Source organism: Clinocottus analis, unplaced genomic scaffold (assembly GCF_023055335.1).
Source record: "Clinocottus analis isolate CAN_PGR_092001 unplaced genomic scaffold, fCliAna1.0.p SCAF_15, whole genome shotgun sequence".
NCBI lineage: Eukaryota > Metazoa > Chordata > Actinopteri > Perciformes > Cottidae > Clinocottus > Clinocottus analis.
Genome location: NW_027175876.1, coordinates 12,425,297 through 12,441,980, shown reverse-complemented (window position 1 = coordinate 12,441,980; position 16,684 = coordinate 12,425,297). Strand labels below are relative to the sequence as shown.

The 16,684-nt window shown below is 41.7% G+C and overlaps 1 protein-coding gene across 7 annotated transcripts in view; it reads right to left on the bottom strand.

The window, feature by feature from the left end:
* fam184ab (family with sequence similarity 184 member Ab) overlaps positions 1 to 16,684 on the bottom strand; it is a 122,454-nt gene that overhangs the window by 50,038 nt on the left and 55,732 nt on the right. For all 7 annotated transcript variants that reach the window (XM_068576552.1, XM_068576551.1, XM_068576553.1 and 4 more), the window contains exons 7-10: positions 15,544 to 15,679; positions 14,059 to 14,240; positions 10,066 to 10,251; positions 676 to 798 (exon numbers count right to left, since the gene is read on the bottom strand). In XM_068576552.1, coding sequence (XP_068432653.1) covers positions 676 to 798; positions 10,066 to 10,251; positions 14,059 to 14,240; positions 15,544 to 15,679 — 627 coding nt within the window. The remainder of the gene's footprint in view (positions 1 to 675; positions 799 to 10,065; positions 10,252 to 14,058; positions 14,241 to 15,543; positions 15,680 to 16,684) is intronic.

Sequence of the window (16,684 nt, the reverse complement as noted above, 5' to 3'; positions counted from 1 at the left end):
TAACCATTTTATAGGCTAGCTGTCAGTGTTACATGTCGCTCCTTTAAATAGATTCAGACCATGTGTTATACACGCTCCAAGATTCAGTAAAAAAAGTATTCATAAATAAATAATAAGTGTTTTAAAACATTATGTTGAACAGTTGTCTTTTTTCTAAATAACATTTCTTAGAACTCAGTGTTAGGTTCAAAATTAATAAGACTTTGTCAGCAGGTGAAATGACTTGAAAACACAGATTACGTCATTTCTGAAATGGTAAATACTGTTTATCTTTTATTTAGTATTCAAGTCACGCACATTATTAAAGATTCAGACTCCAGTTTCCCTAACTTTTGAAGGTCACAGTACCAACAAGAAGTTCAGTGAGTAGTGAATGAGGAATTCATTACACACACAGTTTACAAAACAAAATTGCCATACAGAAGCTGAAACATGATCACATTAATCTTCAACAATGAAATTTGAAACCAACAAAGACGAAAAGTTCTGAATTTATTTTAAAATAATATTAATATAATATTTTTAAATAGTGAAACTACTGTATTTCCCAGTGTGAAGATGATAAGGAAGCAAGCATAGACAGCCTAAATGATGTTAAACCTGCGTTTGTATATAACCTTTAAGTTGTTTCGCAGCACAATAAGTCAGGTCAAACCTAAGGTGCTATTGTCCTACCTCTTGGCTCGCTGTGCTGAGTTTGGAGTTCAGTTCCTCGCTCAGCTCGTCCAGCTGCTGCCTGAGAGTCGTCTTCTGCTCCTCCAGCGAGAGGCGCTCCCTCTCAAACTGCTGCTCCAGCTCCTGTGGAAGCCAATCAGAAACACACATCTGTCAAAGTAAGTCCTCGAAAGGAGCATCAAGGAACCTCGAGCTACATTCATGCAATGCCATTTAAAATGAAAGGCTCTCGTGTTTGAGTTGTGGAAACATTCCCGTGCTGGTTCCCATAGAAGTGACAACCAGACACAGCCATAAAAGGCAGGAAGTGGTAGATAATAGAAACACTTAGAGGGAGTGTTAAAGTCAAAAAAGAAAGTGATTCATGGATTCATTGACAAAAGTTTTACCTCATTGGAGATGGCTGTCAGAAGAGAGGGGACGGGTCTGAATTTGTAAAATACTCGTGTGTTTATCAAACCCTTCTTTGCATGGAAAGACTTACTTACGCTGCTCGGGGGAGCTCACCTGCAGGCATGTGTCATGGACAGTGTTTAATGACTCAGGGACAAATATTACGCACTCCAGCTTTAGGAGACAATTCCTCTGCGACTAAATTAAGGAGTCACACGCAGGCGAGACAATTCACGTCACCGATCAGTAAAGTTGTGCAGTTTTCATTGGATTTTCCAGCATGGCTAAAAACAGGAGGTGGGTGTGCTGGAGACTCAGGCTGACGCAGCGAAAAGGGATTTATTTTCAGACAGAGACAGAAAATGACTCCGGCGAACACAACTTCACACAACTCTGATTCTTCGTGTGTAGTGTTCCCTCAGTTGTGTTGCAGATCCACAACACGCTTCCCTTTGTTTGACTTCCCATTGACTGAATTCACCCATGCAAACTTTCTAAAAATACGGGGAACCATTTCATTGTCCTTGACAGACGAGAGCTCGAACGTTCTCACCATGATGAAGTTTATTATGCCTCCTGACGAGTGGGACACTGTTATAGCGAGCAATGATTGCTGCTTTCCAAGGACAATTAGAGGCGAGGGAAATTGCTATAATGTCAAATGAAATTTGCCACCGTTATTCATGAAACAGGAGGACGGAGTTTGTAAGAAAAAAAACAAAAAACATTCAGTGTATTGACGACTGTGTTACGTAAAAATGAATGGAAATTCATCTGGATGGAAGGAAGAGTGAAAAATCACAGTAATCCACGTGCAATGACATCTCGTATTTCATCAACCGCAGACCGGAGGAAGCTTCTCTGTTGCAAGTCGGCACGGTAACAACTGTGAATACTGGCTGACACAAATATGCGTCCGGAAAACCGTTCGCTGTAATTTGGTACAAAGAATCACACACTGGCCTCAAAATTATCCAGTTTGTAAATATCAACTTTTCCCAACACTCCGCCCCCGTTTTCCCCACCAACCCGCTCCCTGTTGTTGCAATAGTTTCAACACACTTATGCAACCATGAAAAACAAGAATGGGGCCAGTACCTGCCCACCTCCGGGCTACCATGAAGTCTCAAGCTACATCAAGATCTGTCCGATACGCTGTTCGCCTAAAGCCTTTCTCTCCCTCGTGTCCTCACAAAGGCTTTCCTTGAGACGATTTCTTGCTTTTGAATCCAATGGTGAATTGAGTTTCAGATAAAAATCAGAATAACCAACGTCAACTCCAAACTTTCTTCTATTTCTACATGTTGTGTAGTTACATCTGTATATTTTCACAAACTCTACTGCTTTGTTTCAACTGCTGTGGTAATTTTTTGCTCGGGTAGATCCTACAGTCCCTGATCTGAGGTAACCAAGGGGCAACCTGTGGGTCTGAACGGTGAAGCCAGTGCACAAGTGGCATGAACTTGTATTCTTTGTAAAGGTCAGCCACTGCAAAAAGTAGTCAGATTGATTTGAGGTCTATGAGAAAATGACTCTACTTCTCTCGTGATGCATTCCCTCAGTAAACATGACTTTATGGTCTTAATCTCTAGTTTCAAGTCTTCTTCAATACAGCTTGATGTTCATTCAGTAAATGATGGTCTCAATAAGAGTCAGCCGCTAACAGTACCCGGCTCTGCCACACCTCACACGCCCCCCAGAGCCACCATCTAGTCCAAATATGGTCACAAAACCAAGATGGCGGAGGCTAAAATGACGAACTGGAGGCTTCAAAACAGCAGTCCACAAACAAATGGGTCAGTCACAGCGACTACGTCTGCTTTAAACAGTCAATGATGGTAACTTGTGGTACCTAAAGATGCATTTGTTATGGCTAATGTGTAAGCAGACAATTGGGCAAAAAGATTAGCATTTATTTTTGACTTGCTAATCAATACATGGGTCTGTTACTGAAAGCGATCCTTCATATTACACAAATGCATTGGTTTCATCGGTTATATACAAATATAAATAAATGCAGCTTAAAACACTTTAATGTTGTTTTGACAGTAAGAGAGTGACATAACTAGACAAGTCACTAATTTCTGTTATGATCAACTGAGATGATATTAATGCTTCAAAATGTCTTTATCAGCTTTAAATCCGTGATCATTTCTTACAAGACTTGTTCCCAGTTCTCATTCTCAACACCAGAAAAGGTGTATATTCAAAAATAGAACAGTGAATTCAACCTATTTTTGTCACTATTTGCAAAGTTTGAATACGTGGAACTCTATTGACACGTGAAGTGTTTACCGACTGTCTGGCGATACCGAGGACATCGGTCGAAATAGAAAAACAGGAATCTAATGTGACACATCAGGATTCCTGTCATACCTCTTCGCTCGATATGGAAGCCGCCGCCAAGGTGCTGCAGACTATTCATTTAAATTCCAAACACCAGACCGTCTCACAGACCACTCTCGTTTTCATTTAAAGCGATGAAAAGAATATGGGTATGATGAAAGAAAAGATCATTAAAGAGACGTGATGCAACCGCGGTCGGATGGAGGGGTGAAGAGGCCTTTCTCTCTCGTGTGTCTGCCATCATGATTTTGCAGAGAACATATCAAACCCGAGCGAGTGAATGATGAAGTGAATGAATTCTGCTTCCTCCTTGTCTCTCATTCCAAGTGGACATTCATGCACCAACACTGGCTGCACGATCATGAACAGGAGCGAACAATGGGGAATTAATGTGAATATCAGAACAATGCGGTAAGGAATATGAGGACATGGAGAAATCACACCGTGCCAGAGAGTCTGCGTATGGAAAGCATATCTGATCATTAAGGAAATGCATAACTCTCGGCTCTTAATGTAGCTGTTCGCTCTGATCGGGTCTGCTGTGGAATAGCATTTAAAACGTGTCCTCATTACGCAACTTTGATGCAAGAGAATATTTGATCACTTGCCTCCACATGGCCGTGTGTGACTGGAATAAAGGACCCCGTGGAGATTAGGCACCATCACGAGGCTATTTCAGGCTGGTGGAGCTGCAAGCCTCGGCTAAAAATTAGTGGAAAAGGCTGTGCAGGTAGACCTCGGGCTTATTAATTGAGTCCCGGGGCCCGGTTTGTAATCCTCGGGGGGGAGGGGGACATTTCACTTTCTGTCGTGATACTGTAAAACGGGTACTTGGTCATTTAAACCCCAAGGACAATAGGGAACGAGTGTATGTTTTCGTGAGGATCCGCGGACAGAGAGAGGGGGGGCAGGTTGTTTTGTTGAAGCCAGTGTGGTCAGAGGGAGTAGGACCGTAGCTATGATTCAGACACAAAGAATCGGGCTCAACATGGCATGAACCCGCCTAGCATATCCAAGCCTGACCTTTATCATAACCACAGGAGCAGCTTTTGACATTAGTGACAGGATTGTCGACATGTGCCTCCTCCTTCCATATATATATATATATATATATGGACAAAATCTCTTCTCATTAATGAGAGCCAGAAGTGTGTTCAAGGCAGCAGCAGTCAGCGACATGATTTTCCAGCAGCAGTAAAAAATCAATGAGCCAATTGTCAACAATGTCGATGTTGATTACGGCACAAAGCATTTCTTTCTCTACTGAACATGAAGGGAGCTAGCCAACGGAAGACACACATTGAAAAAGGTTACATTAAAATGAAGATGACAAATCCGTCTATCGTAACGCAATAGAATATAATTATATAAAAGGCAATAATTAGAACGTTGAAAAGATGGTTAAAGGTGGCACATATACGAGATTGGGAGCATTTCTGTTGCTTCTCAACGGGTCTCAACATGGCGATAGCTGAGCCTCCAGCTCACGGCTAACAGCGCTAACAGTACAAACAACATTGTTCCACAGCAAACATTCATTTAATAATGCTCTGAATATCAAATTGAGCTCCTTTTAAAGACACAGCTGAAAGGTTCAAGCTTAAAATAATAATATGAATCAGCTGTTTTCTCTGAAGTACCTTGAAGGGGAAGAAAAAAAATCTCAATGGCTCATGAATCTGCTTTTGCTGACCTCACTTCAGCTGAATAAGGAATAACCCTCACTGGTCCCCAAACAGAAACTCTCATGTCTTTCCCAAGCAGTAAAAAATATATAACATGGAATATGCAGCAGACAAGCGGCGTAAAAGCGCCATTGAAGAAGTGTGCGTATACGCTACGTATGAGCTTAAGCCCCGTTAGAGTCGCCACACGCCGCGCTAAGTAAGTAACAGTGAAATATTTATGCTGGAAGTTTTAGAAACAAACACACGTACACTCTGCATCAGCGGGCTGCCAAATTTAAATCCCTCCGCTCACAAGCTCACATTAATGTCTTTAATCGCTCCATCATTTTGTTCTAATTTTGATCACTTTACCCACTTTACATTCTCCACTTACATGCTTTGAGTGTCACAAGCGCACAAGCAGGACTGAAATTAAATCTCAGGGCCGTGCACCCATTTAAATGTCAAAACTCCCACACTTTTTCCGAGCCTTCATTTCCTGATAAAAGATTTTTGAAGTTCAACTTAATTGGTCCCATAGTCATTTCGCCTTTTATTGAAGTGCAAAAGAAAAGTGACACTTATCAAACTATGTGGCGAAGAGATGTCCTTGCAGCACGGAGCGCTTCAATTTCCGCACATAAGACCATAAAATATGAACCCACTTCCTCGTCGCGCATTTGCCCCACTTCCTCTGGCGCGTAGGTAGTGTGTTAATCTAATTAGTACTTCACTGTTTTCTGCACACTAAAGCAGCTCCGCATGTGAAAAGGAAGAGTAGCAGATTTAGCAACTCCCCAAAAATAGCACATTAGAGCGTCTTATCACCTGTGAGTCATCCGGCGTGTCCACATGTGGCTTCCACCGGCTGCCACATATCCCAACTCGGTTTTCATTGAGAACGTATTTCTATTTGTCTTTTCTTCCTCATCTCTTTTGTGATAATATAGCAGTGACAAGGCTCCGGCAGGCTTTCCGACCAGCCCGGGTTACATAAGCTCAGAGGTGTTCTCTATCTAGATGACATTTATGTGTAATAAATATAAATGTGCTCCCACGTCAGGAGGCCGCATTTCCTCCTCTGCCAGCTTCTGAGTCACTGTTATTGCCTCTTTTGATGTGTTTTTAGTCTATGGATAAATAACCTAATCAAACTGCATATGTTGTGGAAGGTATATGAGCTCCTCTACTGGCTGTGTGTGATGTTCTTTTTAATGTCATCCTGTGCGGGGAGATTACGAACACCAGTATTTTAAAAAAGGGAGGCTGCTTGTTCATCGAGTTTGTTTTGGCTTGTGTTGACATGACAATGGAGGATCACAGCCTGTGTGATTACAAGCAACTAACTCATTTTTTTCTGCGCTAAAAAGCTGATCGATCACTTTGAAAAGTAGCACTTTTAGAAGTGACAGGTAAAACTGATGCTGTAGCAATCCCCTGCTATAGTTTTATGAAGCACCTTCAGATCTTGAGAAGCATAATAGCTGAGTGGAGCTGGAAAAGCAGAAGAACGTCTTGGGTCCACATGATGTCCTCTTAAAAAAATACCCCCGAAGGTCCTTTTAAATCTAATAGAGTCTGTTGGTCCGGTCATTAACTCTAAGCGTTCCCTGAAAAATGGTCTCTTGAAACTGTGTTTTCCCCTAGTTTAGCGGAAATAAACTCAAATGATAATCCTGTCCATTGGATACCAGAAGTAGTTCACCCGAGCTCAATTGTATATAGCACTCACCTCTCCCGGCTATCTTTGGCCCCAGAATATATATATATATATATATATATATATATATATATATATATATATATATATATATATATATATATATATATATATATGCAAGGCTTCTTCTCTGACATCATAACCAAAAACAATAACAAAACACAAGCCCTATTTGCTACCGTTGACAGGCTAACAAACCCTGAGGTGTCGGTAACTGCGACACTCCAATCCACATGAGCATGCAATCAATTTGCCTCCTATTTTGCTGACAAAATTCTGAAAATTAAACAAGCAGTTGGTGGCTCCACACCAACCACAGGACATGTGTTGTTCCCATCTTTAAATAGCATCCATTCAAATATCATGACACAATTTCATTCAATCAACCAAAGAGGCCTGGAGGACATTAAACAACATCTGAAAACATCCTCCTGCTGCTTGGATGTTCAACCAACAATCACACTGCATGACCACTGATCCTTTACAGACTGTAAACACATCCTTTATCTCAGGTGTCTCCTCACACGCCCTAAAAACTGCAGTTATTAAACCAGTCCTAAAGAAGGATAGTTTTGTTTTTGCCTTTAATTGAACCAGATTCAATTGCTGTAGCTCACTACTAGTTCTTAAACTGCACTGCAACTTTTATTCATTTTATTTTGCTTTTTGACTGTTTTAATGTTTTATTAACTGTTTTTTAATCTACATTATGTTTTGATGCTTTAATGGTTTTATGTGCAGCACTTTGAATCACCTTGTCGTTGAAATGCGCTATACAGATAAACTTGCCTTGTCTTAATGAAAATGGAAGATGAACAGAAAGCATATCACTGCAGAAAGACTTTGACGGAGTCCGAATGAAAGATTGCCGCTTAAAACAAATTCCTTCACAGGAAGTGCTTAGTTTAGCGAAAACAGTTGTTTGGAGGAGCTCACACAAAGGCACAAGACACTTAGATAATGCCGTAGAGGACGTTTTTCAGACATTTTATGACAATTTTTATGTGTTAGGATCGGCCTCCGTCTAACAGTTTGTCTGTTTGCAGTGATATGATTACATTTTTCATTTTCCACGCTCCTTGACGCCATTCGATAAAACTTTTTATGAGACCATGGAGAGCCGAGGGACCTCAGTACGGGATGGAATTTATATTGTTTTTGAGTTGAGTCTCGCCCTCATGTTTACAGCAATAAAAGTATGATGATAGTCTGTAGATAAACAGCATGGTCACATTAATGTGTATTTATTACCCAATCTGCAGACCACATTGAGCTGATATCATGTTCTGTCTTAAAAAGAGAGAAAAGCATACATGTTTGTCTTGATTTCTTTGCATATCAACATTTACAGTCAAGCCTAACAACTGAAATCAATCTTCCTTTAATTTCCTTTGACATTTGTACTCCTATCAAGACAGAAAAGCGTCTGGAACAATATTTAGATCTTCATGACACATAAGAAATGTACAGTTTAAGTTGAGTCTGAAGGCAAAGACAGCTGTTTTTTTTCCAGTTCTTGTAACAGATGGTCCAGTCAGTGAACAATGAGAAGTTAGCTCAGAGGTTAGAGAAGCAGACGTGCGACCAGCAGAGTGTCTGTGGGGAGGAAAATGAGAACGACTGAACAAACAGTCGAGGAAATACACGGCATTCTCAGCCAGTGTAGTGGTCAGTGTACCTCCATCCACACACACACAACATGACTATGGTCAGTGATTTGTTGCTGATCAAACTAAAACATATGCAGACACTCCGGGACGTCTGTCATCCAACATTACCACTCGCTCATTAACACACATTGTGTAACATCAACAGATTGAAGTGGTGTGACAGGCTCAAATCTTTTGGCAGGCGATGAATCAAAATGCATCGAGACCGCGAGAGAGACAGCTTGTGTTTTGACTGAGTCATTCCATTTCCCACTCTTCAATTTTATATTTTTATTTATGTATTTAATATGAAAATATAAAATGGGTGTATCAATGTGTCACTACTTGTAGCCGTTCATCCAGAAGTGAAAAAAGGTAAACAGACTCTGGATGTTAAGCTGCACTACTTGACAGATTAACAGTGGATTAAAAAGAAGAAGAAGCCCCTCCCCCAAAACACATGGAGAGACACTGCCTGCCTGAGTTAGAGGGGGCACAACCTTATCCAACTACCTCATGTCTCATTCACATGCAAGAGAACACCTCACGTCAGCATAATGACAGAACAAGCAGCATGGCTATTGTTGTACTCACAGCTGTCAAGGGGCAGAGTGCGTGAAGGTTCGAGGGCGGGTAGGGAGACGGGCAGGTACCACGCAATCATTTCACGCAGGTTGGATGACATGACATGGACTGATTACTGTCCTGCGACAGCCACGGATATCAGATTTTTTTTCTTCTTTATTTTGGGAAAGATGTTTGATGTTGTGCTGTTCTGTGAATTTAAACAGATAGAACAAGAATGCTTCTAAAATTGCCTCAACTAGGTTTAAAGTCAGCGTGTTTTCTTGAAGTGTAAGTATCAATACATTAATGCTCAAGTACTCCTTCACTAAAGGAAGTGAATATACGTAAGTAAATAAGGTAGAAGTATCAATCAAATGTACTTAAAGTATCAGAACGACGAGAGATGTTGAGAATGTTGCGGGCCGTCACGGTGAAGTGAACAGTAACCACTTATATATATTGTTGGTAGTTCGATCAATAGCAAGACATAACGTTTATTAAGCTCATGACATGATTTGATGTAACGTAGCAACAACAATCAGATAACTCTTGGTTGGAGTAAAAGTATAAGGCTGCACCCCATTACCTCCAGAAATACTGTATTAAATGTTCTTTGTTACTATCTACCTCTGGTCTTCATAGCATATTCATAGTGATTCCTTTTTCCACACTGGGAGAAAAAAAACTTCACGGTTTGAGTCGAGCCTGAAGCTTGATGATGCTGGATCAATTAAAACATACAGCTGTTTGTTTTCCTCGGGCTTTGCGCAATGCACGCTGATTACACAAAAATGCAGCGTTGGGTAAAATTAATCTGGTGGATTCTTATTCATCGTGCCCTGCGAGCTCGCCATCTAAAGCACCCTCTGTCGAACATATTATCACCTCCCATTCTTCCATTCCCGACCACATGCGTGAGTGTGAATGAGGGAGGTTTAATCAGCAGGAAGCGCCTCCATCCCATGAGCGCATGACGCAGATACAAGGTTACCCTTTAAAGTCCGCCTCTCAGAGGCCACGAATAGATAGCGCACGTGTGTGTACTCACAGCCAGCATGCGGTTCTTTTCCTTCTCGGCGTTGTTGAGGGCGTTCTCCAGGGTCACTCGGTGTTTCTTGGCGACTTCCTCCAGGGCTCGGGCCTGGCTCTCCTTCATCTGACTGGCCTCCTCTTCGGATCGACCTCGCATGTTGCTCATGTCCTTCTCGTGGGACAACTTCTCCTCACTCAGGGTCTGGGGAGGACGAAGCAATAAATAAAATACATTTGCATGAGCAGGTTTAGCAGGTTCAAAAATATATTGAGAGGTGAGCGTCAGAGGGAGCCAGGGAATCGATCCTGTATTCTGTGTGTATCTGAAATGGTGCTCATCACCACTTCCTGTTCATATTTGTTTTTCCTAAAGCATCAAAACCCAACAGGCTGAAAACAAATCCCACACTCCATGTGGGATTATAGATAAAGGGGTTATTGATAATAGAGCTGTAGACCCAATAATCACTCAGCAACACAACCCAAACATCATTCTTATTCTGAATGGAGACTTTTGCTCAGCCCCGTCCCTTTTAGTTACTGGTGCAGCGCCTGTCGAGGTGATGAAGATGGCACGTCACGTTTTAAAAAAAAATTGAACTCTTACTTTCATCGAGTAACGATTCTCGACGGGGGTGTTGGAGTGTAAATGCTCCTAATTCCAATGAAGAGCAGGACAGAGCAGCGAATGTTGTAAAATAATGTAGTTAGTAGGTAGTAAGCTAGTTAGCTGGCTGTGCTAATGTTTGCAGCTAGTTTGTGACTGCCGGGCCTGCTCTGTATAGTTACAGTGAAACAATTGGGATGATTAGGGGCAAGCTGATGAGTTGTCTGCTGGTTTGTGGATAAGTAAGAGGAGTGGTGGTGCAATCAGAAGAGAGCTGCCTCACAGATTTCTAACTGGAAGGCACAAACAGAGGAACGTGGGAATGGATCAAAGCCAAACAATGTGGCTCAGAGGGCTCAGAAGAGAGGGAGAATTGAGGGAGAAAGTTGTGCTGATTCCTAACGGAGATCCATATTTTGTGCCGGAGACAGAAAGGCAAGAACAGACGCTCTCTGCACTCGGCAACAACGCGCTGGGTTTTTCATTGGGACTCTGGCACGGCATGACTCAAGGATAAGGACACAGGCAAGGAGTGATGATCCAGAGAAACCAAAAATAAAAATGGAATCTGCGACCCATTTGCTTTGGGTTTGATGAGGAGGAGCAGATGTTTCCTCATTGCATTGGGTTTAGCACAATTTTAATCAGCCAAACTGCGCCAAAAAATATAAACAAGCCACATGGGAGCAGTAATATCCACTACTTGAGCTGACATTAGGCAGGGTAAAAGTCCCCTGAAGTAAGCCGAGGAACTCTTCCAGAGGGTGTTTCAAGATTATCCGACTACTAATGAGATGAGATTCAAAGTCAGTTGCTGATATCCTTTTTCTCGATCGCTCTGCCTTTACAACACACTCCTGTTTTTTGGCTGCCAAAAAAAAAATCATGTTTTATGCATTAAGATGTAACTCTTTGCTTTGAGGACAGTTCAGGATGTTCAGGTATCTGCCAAACTATTTACCATTTTATCAGTGATGAATAAAAGGACGAGATGACCCGATCTCGAGCCAAGATAACACATTTAAAAACCAGGTGTAGCCGTCTAACTCTGATCCTGGACTTGGGACTACAAAGAAAATGTTGGCTAAAAATCAGACGCTGCTAGTTGAATGTTTTGGACACTGCTCTTGCAAATGAGAAAGAAAGAGACGCGATAACATATTAGATTTTAAAAAAGATTTTAGAGCCCAGGGTTTAATTGAGGAGAACAGCGCTGTAGCACGAGCAGGCCTGAGGTGGATCTAACAGTAGACTACAGTCAAGAGAGGATCAGATTTTTGCTCTATTTTAGCCGTTACGGATCCACTATAATGTGCCCAGATTGGCCCCAGGATCAATCCTTAGAATCAGTTCGGGACATCTCACTAAATTCACTCATTTTGGATTAAATCTCTGGCAGGTGAATCTTGTATGCCAAACATTTTCTTTGCCAGTTCCTCAACTTAATCATGCCAGAAATGGCACAATAATAATTCGATTTGTTGAAATCATTGGGACTCATTGACCAACATCTGTTTGCCGTATAAGAAGAACAGTGTTCCCTCATTGCCAACACACTTAAAACGTACACTGCAGCCTCCGAAAACACACACACAATGTACGGTGAGTATGGTGAGTATCGGGCAAATTATTAAATACAACAGACATTGGCAACAACATGAAAAAAACAACCTTTAAGTCCCCACCAGGGATCATATCGGTTTGTACTAATTGCTCCAAACCAGAGGGCTGTTTTTGGAAGTCTACCAAGAAACGTCCACCAAGCTGGTCAAACGGAGCAAACTGCTGTGCTGTCATATGGCCAAACAAACCCGAGGGGATGATCAGAACAACAGCCCATGAAGAGAACTTGGGTGGTTAATTTCTTTTGCTGAAAGAAGAAAAGGAAGGAGAAAAAAAAACATAATTGAGGAAAAAAGAAAATGTTAACAAGAGAGAAGGAAAAAGACGAGCCTCCTATTCATTTAATGACTTTTTATAATTAAGTAAGACCACTAACATTACCTAAAATGTTATTTCCCTTCCAGCTTGCTAATGTTTCTTAATTAAAACATTTATTCCAAAAGTTACTCCTACAAAGAAGTTGGAAAACACTTCCCAGTGTAAAACACGCTTTGATATTACCGGATTAGTTTTTTTTAAATGTTTGTTTAACGATTGTTAAGTTGGAAAAGCCCCCAGCTACGGTCCTCTCACCAACAGCCAGATTACTGCGAGTAATCCCGTAATGTCAGCTATCAGTCGAGCACTGGGGGGACGTCGCTGCCGCCATAACAGGAAGGTGGCGTGAAGTTTTTAAGTGGTGCGAGATGTTCTATAATCCCGAGGAAGACATTCAAATTCACAGCAGCCTCGCGCGGTGCGAGAACTCTGCCAGCTCCCAGAGGATTACACAGCACAAATGTCAGAGATAAGAGGATGGGAAAACACACATGAAGCAGCAACACTTGACATTTACCGTCGTCTGTGGTTGGTCTGCTGACTACACTCTTCCTTAAGGAAACTGACCTTTAAAAAGAGAAGCAGCTTGGTTTTTTTTTGTTCAAAGTTTATAAATGCAGTGATCGACAGGTTTGAAACTTTCAACAGTTTGATGACTGCAGGTCCATAGTTGCTCCATTTAGCTCACAAGCCCTAAACATTTTGTTGCGTGCATACCATTTCTTAGAGATATTCTGCAACAAAAAGAAGTTCTCGGGGTTCAGACAGGGAGAGAAAGACAGGAAGACGGAAGAGTGGGAGTCTTGATGCATTTTATACAGCTATGTGTCCGTGCCTTCACAGTTTGTGTTCTCCATAAAGTACCCAGAGTGCACAGGGGGATTACTCTGTAAAGTCTCATAAATGGCAGTGTTGCAAAACTAAATTAAATAAGAAAAAAAATACCAACATGGATTGAAGAAATTACTTTGTTTTGGGCCAAGTAAGTATTAGAATTGCTTCGTAGCGACAACCGATGGACTTCTACTTTTGGGAGTTTTCTCTCCAAAGACATGACTTTTGGGGATTAATGAGTTTAGTTCAAAATGGAAAGACAGAGAACACAAGCTTCCTTCTTGAACTAACATATCTCATCTTTAATGTGGCAATTGAGCTTCTCTGATTTGACACATTAAAAAAAGACCAATTTCTGTACATTTAGTGTACAAAAATCCTAAAATGCATGCTTATCACTTGCTTTGCGTTTTCTCTGGGGTATAAATTGACGTGTTATTTATGCAAGGACATATTCTCCAGAATATGAGCACAGACTCTTTTACTAACTAAATGTATTTAAAGGATAAAAAAAAAGCAGGCCTAGAGGAGAGTCTACCAAAACGTCTGTCACAGCATCTTGATGGCTTATTGCATATTCATCACAGTGCTATTCGGGGCCGAGGTGAATACAAATCCCCCACACACCTTCTCCAGGGACTGGAGCTGCTGTTTCTGTCTCTCGTCCAGGGCTTGGCTCTGGCTCTGCAGGGACTCCCTCTCTTCTTCCATCCTCAGCACTTTGTCCTTCAGCCGACTCCGCTCGTTGTCCACGTCCCTGATCGCTGCTTCCTGGGTCATCTGTGTGGCCTGCAGGCTGCTGATCTGACCTATGACGGGACAGAGCCCACAGACGTGAGCCGAATGCAGAGAGTACAGCGCTGTCATCTGCAGATTGACAAGAATGTCAATGGTGGTTGTTTTTTATTGTGCTAAATAAACTGGATTCATGTTAGTCCATCTTTTGCTTTGGAGGTATTTTATTTGGTAGTCGTAAGTTACGACTACCGACTATGACATTCAGGAAAGTTACGACTCGTAACTCTGCTGAATGTCATGGTGGTTTGTAGAAAATCAAGACAATCAAAGACATTTTAAGGTTTAAGAGTTGGTATTTCTGTAAATCAACATAAAACAAAACGGCTGAGTCGGTCTCATTGCAACCTTCATGGCTATTCTTTCACTATTTTTCATGAGTGAAGCTGTGTCGGAAGAAGATGTCTCACCAACAAAGCTGTGATCAACCTCCTAAAATTCAGCACACACACAGGCGGGAAACATGTAGTGTGTTCAAACTGTATGTGGATTCTGGGTATGATGTGGTCCACATCACCAAGAGTTCCTTAGTGTGACACATGAGCTCACTGGACATCTGCATAGTGCATTGTGTCTCTCCAGACTATGCGACAACAGAGATTCTGAGCGAGGCTAAAAGCTGTTAATATGTCCCTTTATTACGTAGAAAGTAACCATTTAGATTTTTAATAAGTAATTTATCTAAATAACGTCTGGTTGCTAACCAGCTGCAACGTTTTTGCATGTGCGAGGGAGCCGCTGGCGGGGCGCCCTGACACCGGCCTTACCGTCAGTCATGCGATATGTCTTGCTTGAGCATATTTCAGTGTGTGTGCACATCGGCTGCCATAGTGAAATTTCCCCACCGAGATCTTATCCGTCTGCCTCACATGCGAGCAGCTTCAGATGAAAGTGACGAAGCATTCTCATTGGGCGCGACGAGCTCATAAGAGCTAATGGGCCGAGCATAATTCCACACTGAGATGCTGCTATCGCTCACGCATTTCAGACAGTAATATTGATGCAATATTGTTGCACAAAGTACCATTTACCCGACATGAGTGCACAGAAACGCACACCTTAAACTGGGAATAATTGATGGGAGAAGGGTTTTCTTCTGCCTCTGAGGGACTGATAACACTATTAGCTTGGGTATATACAGCATTACGCCATTAACGTGTCCCACGCCATGATGCCACAGACGACTTGAGAGGAGCTGTTATTGGATAGGTTTGATGTTTTAGCACAACAAGCCCAGGAGGAAGGGTCCTGAGGGTAGCGTGGGTGAAAGGATGCGTTATGAATACAAGTCCGTGTGAGAGAGGAGAGGGGTCTTACTGGCTTTGAGCAGTATTTCAGTCGCTTGCTGCTGAACTCGGTCTCTGGCTGCCTCTAGTTCACACTCGGCTTCCTTCTGACGGATCTCCACAATTTCGGAGTTCTGGGTCACCTCGTCCAGCTGCTTGGTTAGGTCCTGGAGAGGAATCAAAGAGCGCCACAGAGAGTAAATGAAACTGTGTTAACACATTGAGCGGTGGCCGAAGCTGACGGAGAGAATTGAGTCAGTGAAAACAAGACCATTGTGAAGCGCTTAATGCGTCTCATTGTTAATCAACATTACAAATGATGGAGCAAGGAAAGTGACTTTATATTTTGGCAATAGAAATAAAACTTGGCATTGGAAAAAAACAGAAAACCTGAGCTGAATAAAGAAACATTGGCATCAAAAACGCTCTGGACAAAGTCTTGGCAGAGAAAAATAAAACACAGACATTGAGGAAAAAATCCTCCATCAAGCTTTCTATTAAGAATGATTGTAACACACTTGTTCCTTTTTTTAAAATCTACAATCTCATTTAATCATTTTCTTTTGATTGTTTTTCAGTGATCATCTTTTTCTTCATGTCTTGTTTCAACATTGTTTTTTTTCATCAGTTTATATTCAGTCAAACCAGGATAACGTCAGTTAAAAGATAACTTTAGCCCCGTCTGGTTCTACGTGGGAAAAAACAAAAACGGATTAGTTTCATTACTGTAATCATGTTCGCCACTTTTAGACCTCTAATGCAGTGATTCTCAAAGTGGTGTCTGTGGCACTTTGCCAGGCGCTCTGTGGACATTTTTCGGATTCATTCCTTTCAATCATCTTGTTGAAAAAAACGTAATTACAAGAGACATACATCTCTGTCTTGTGAGGGGGGCCTGAAAAGATATTGAGAAGTGCTTTTAGATTCGTCGGTCATAAAACAGAAAGTGCAATACTTTCCATATTTGACGCAGTTAAAGAGGCTTTGAGAGAAATGTGATTACACAGCTACTGGGAGGAAGGAAACATCCGCATGCTCCAGTTAAAAAAAGAAGATGTTATGTAATAATTATGTTGCTCACAGCGCCTTTTCTAACATCTCGGACTTCCATAGCTCGTTTGCACAAAATGAAGCATATTGGTAGCTTATTACTAATACTGAGGATCAAGGAT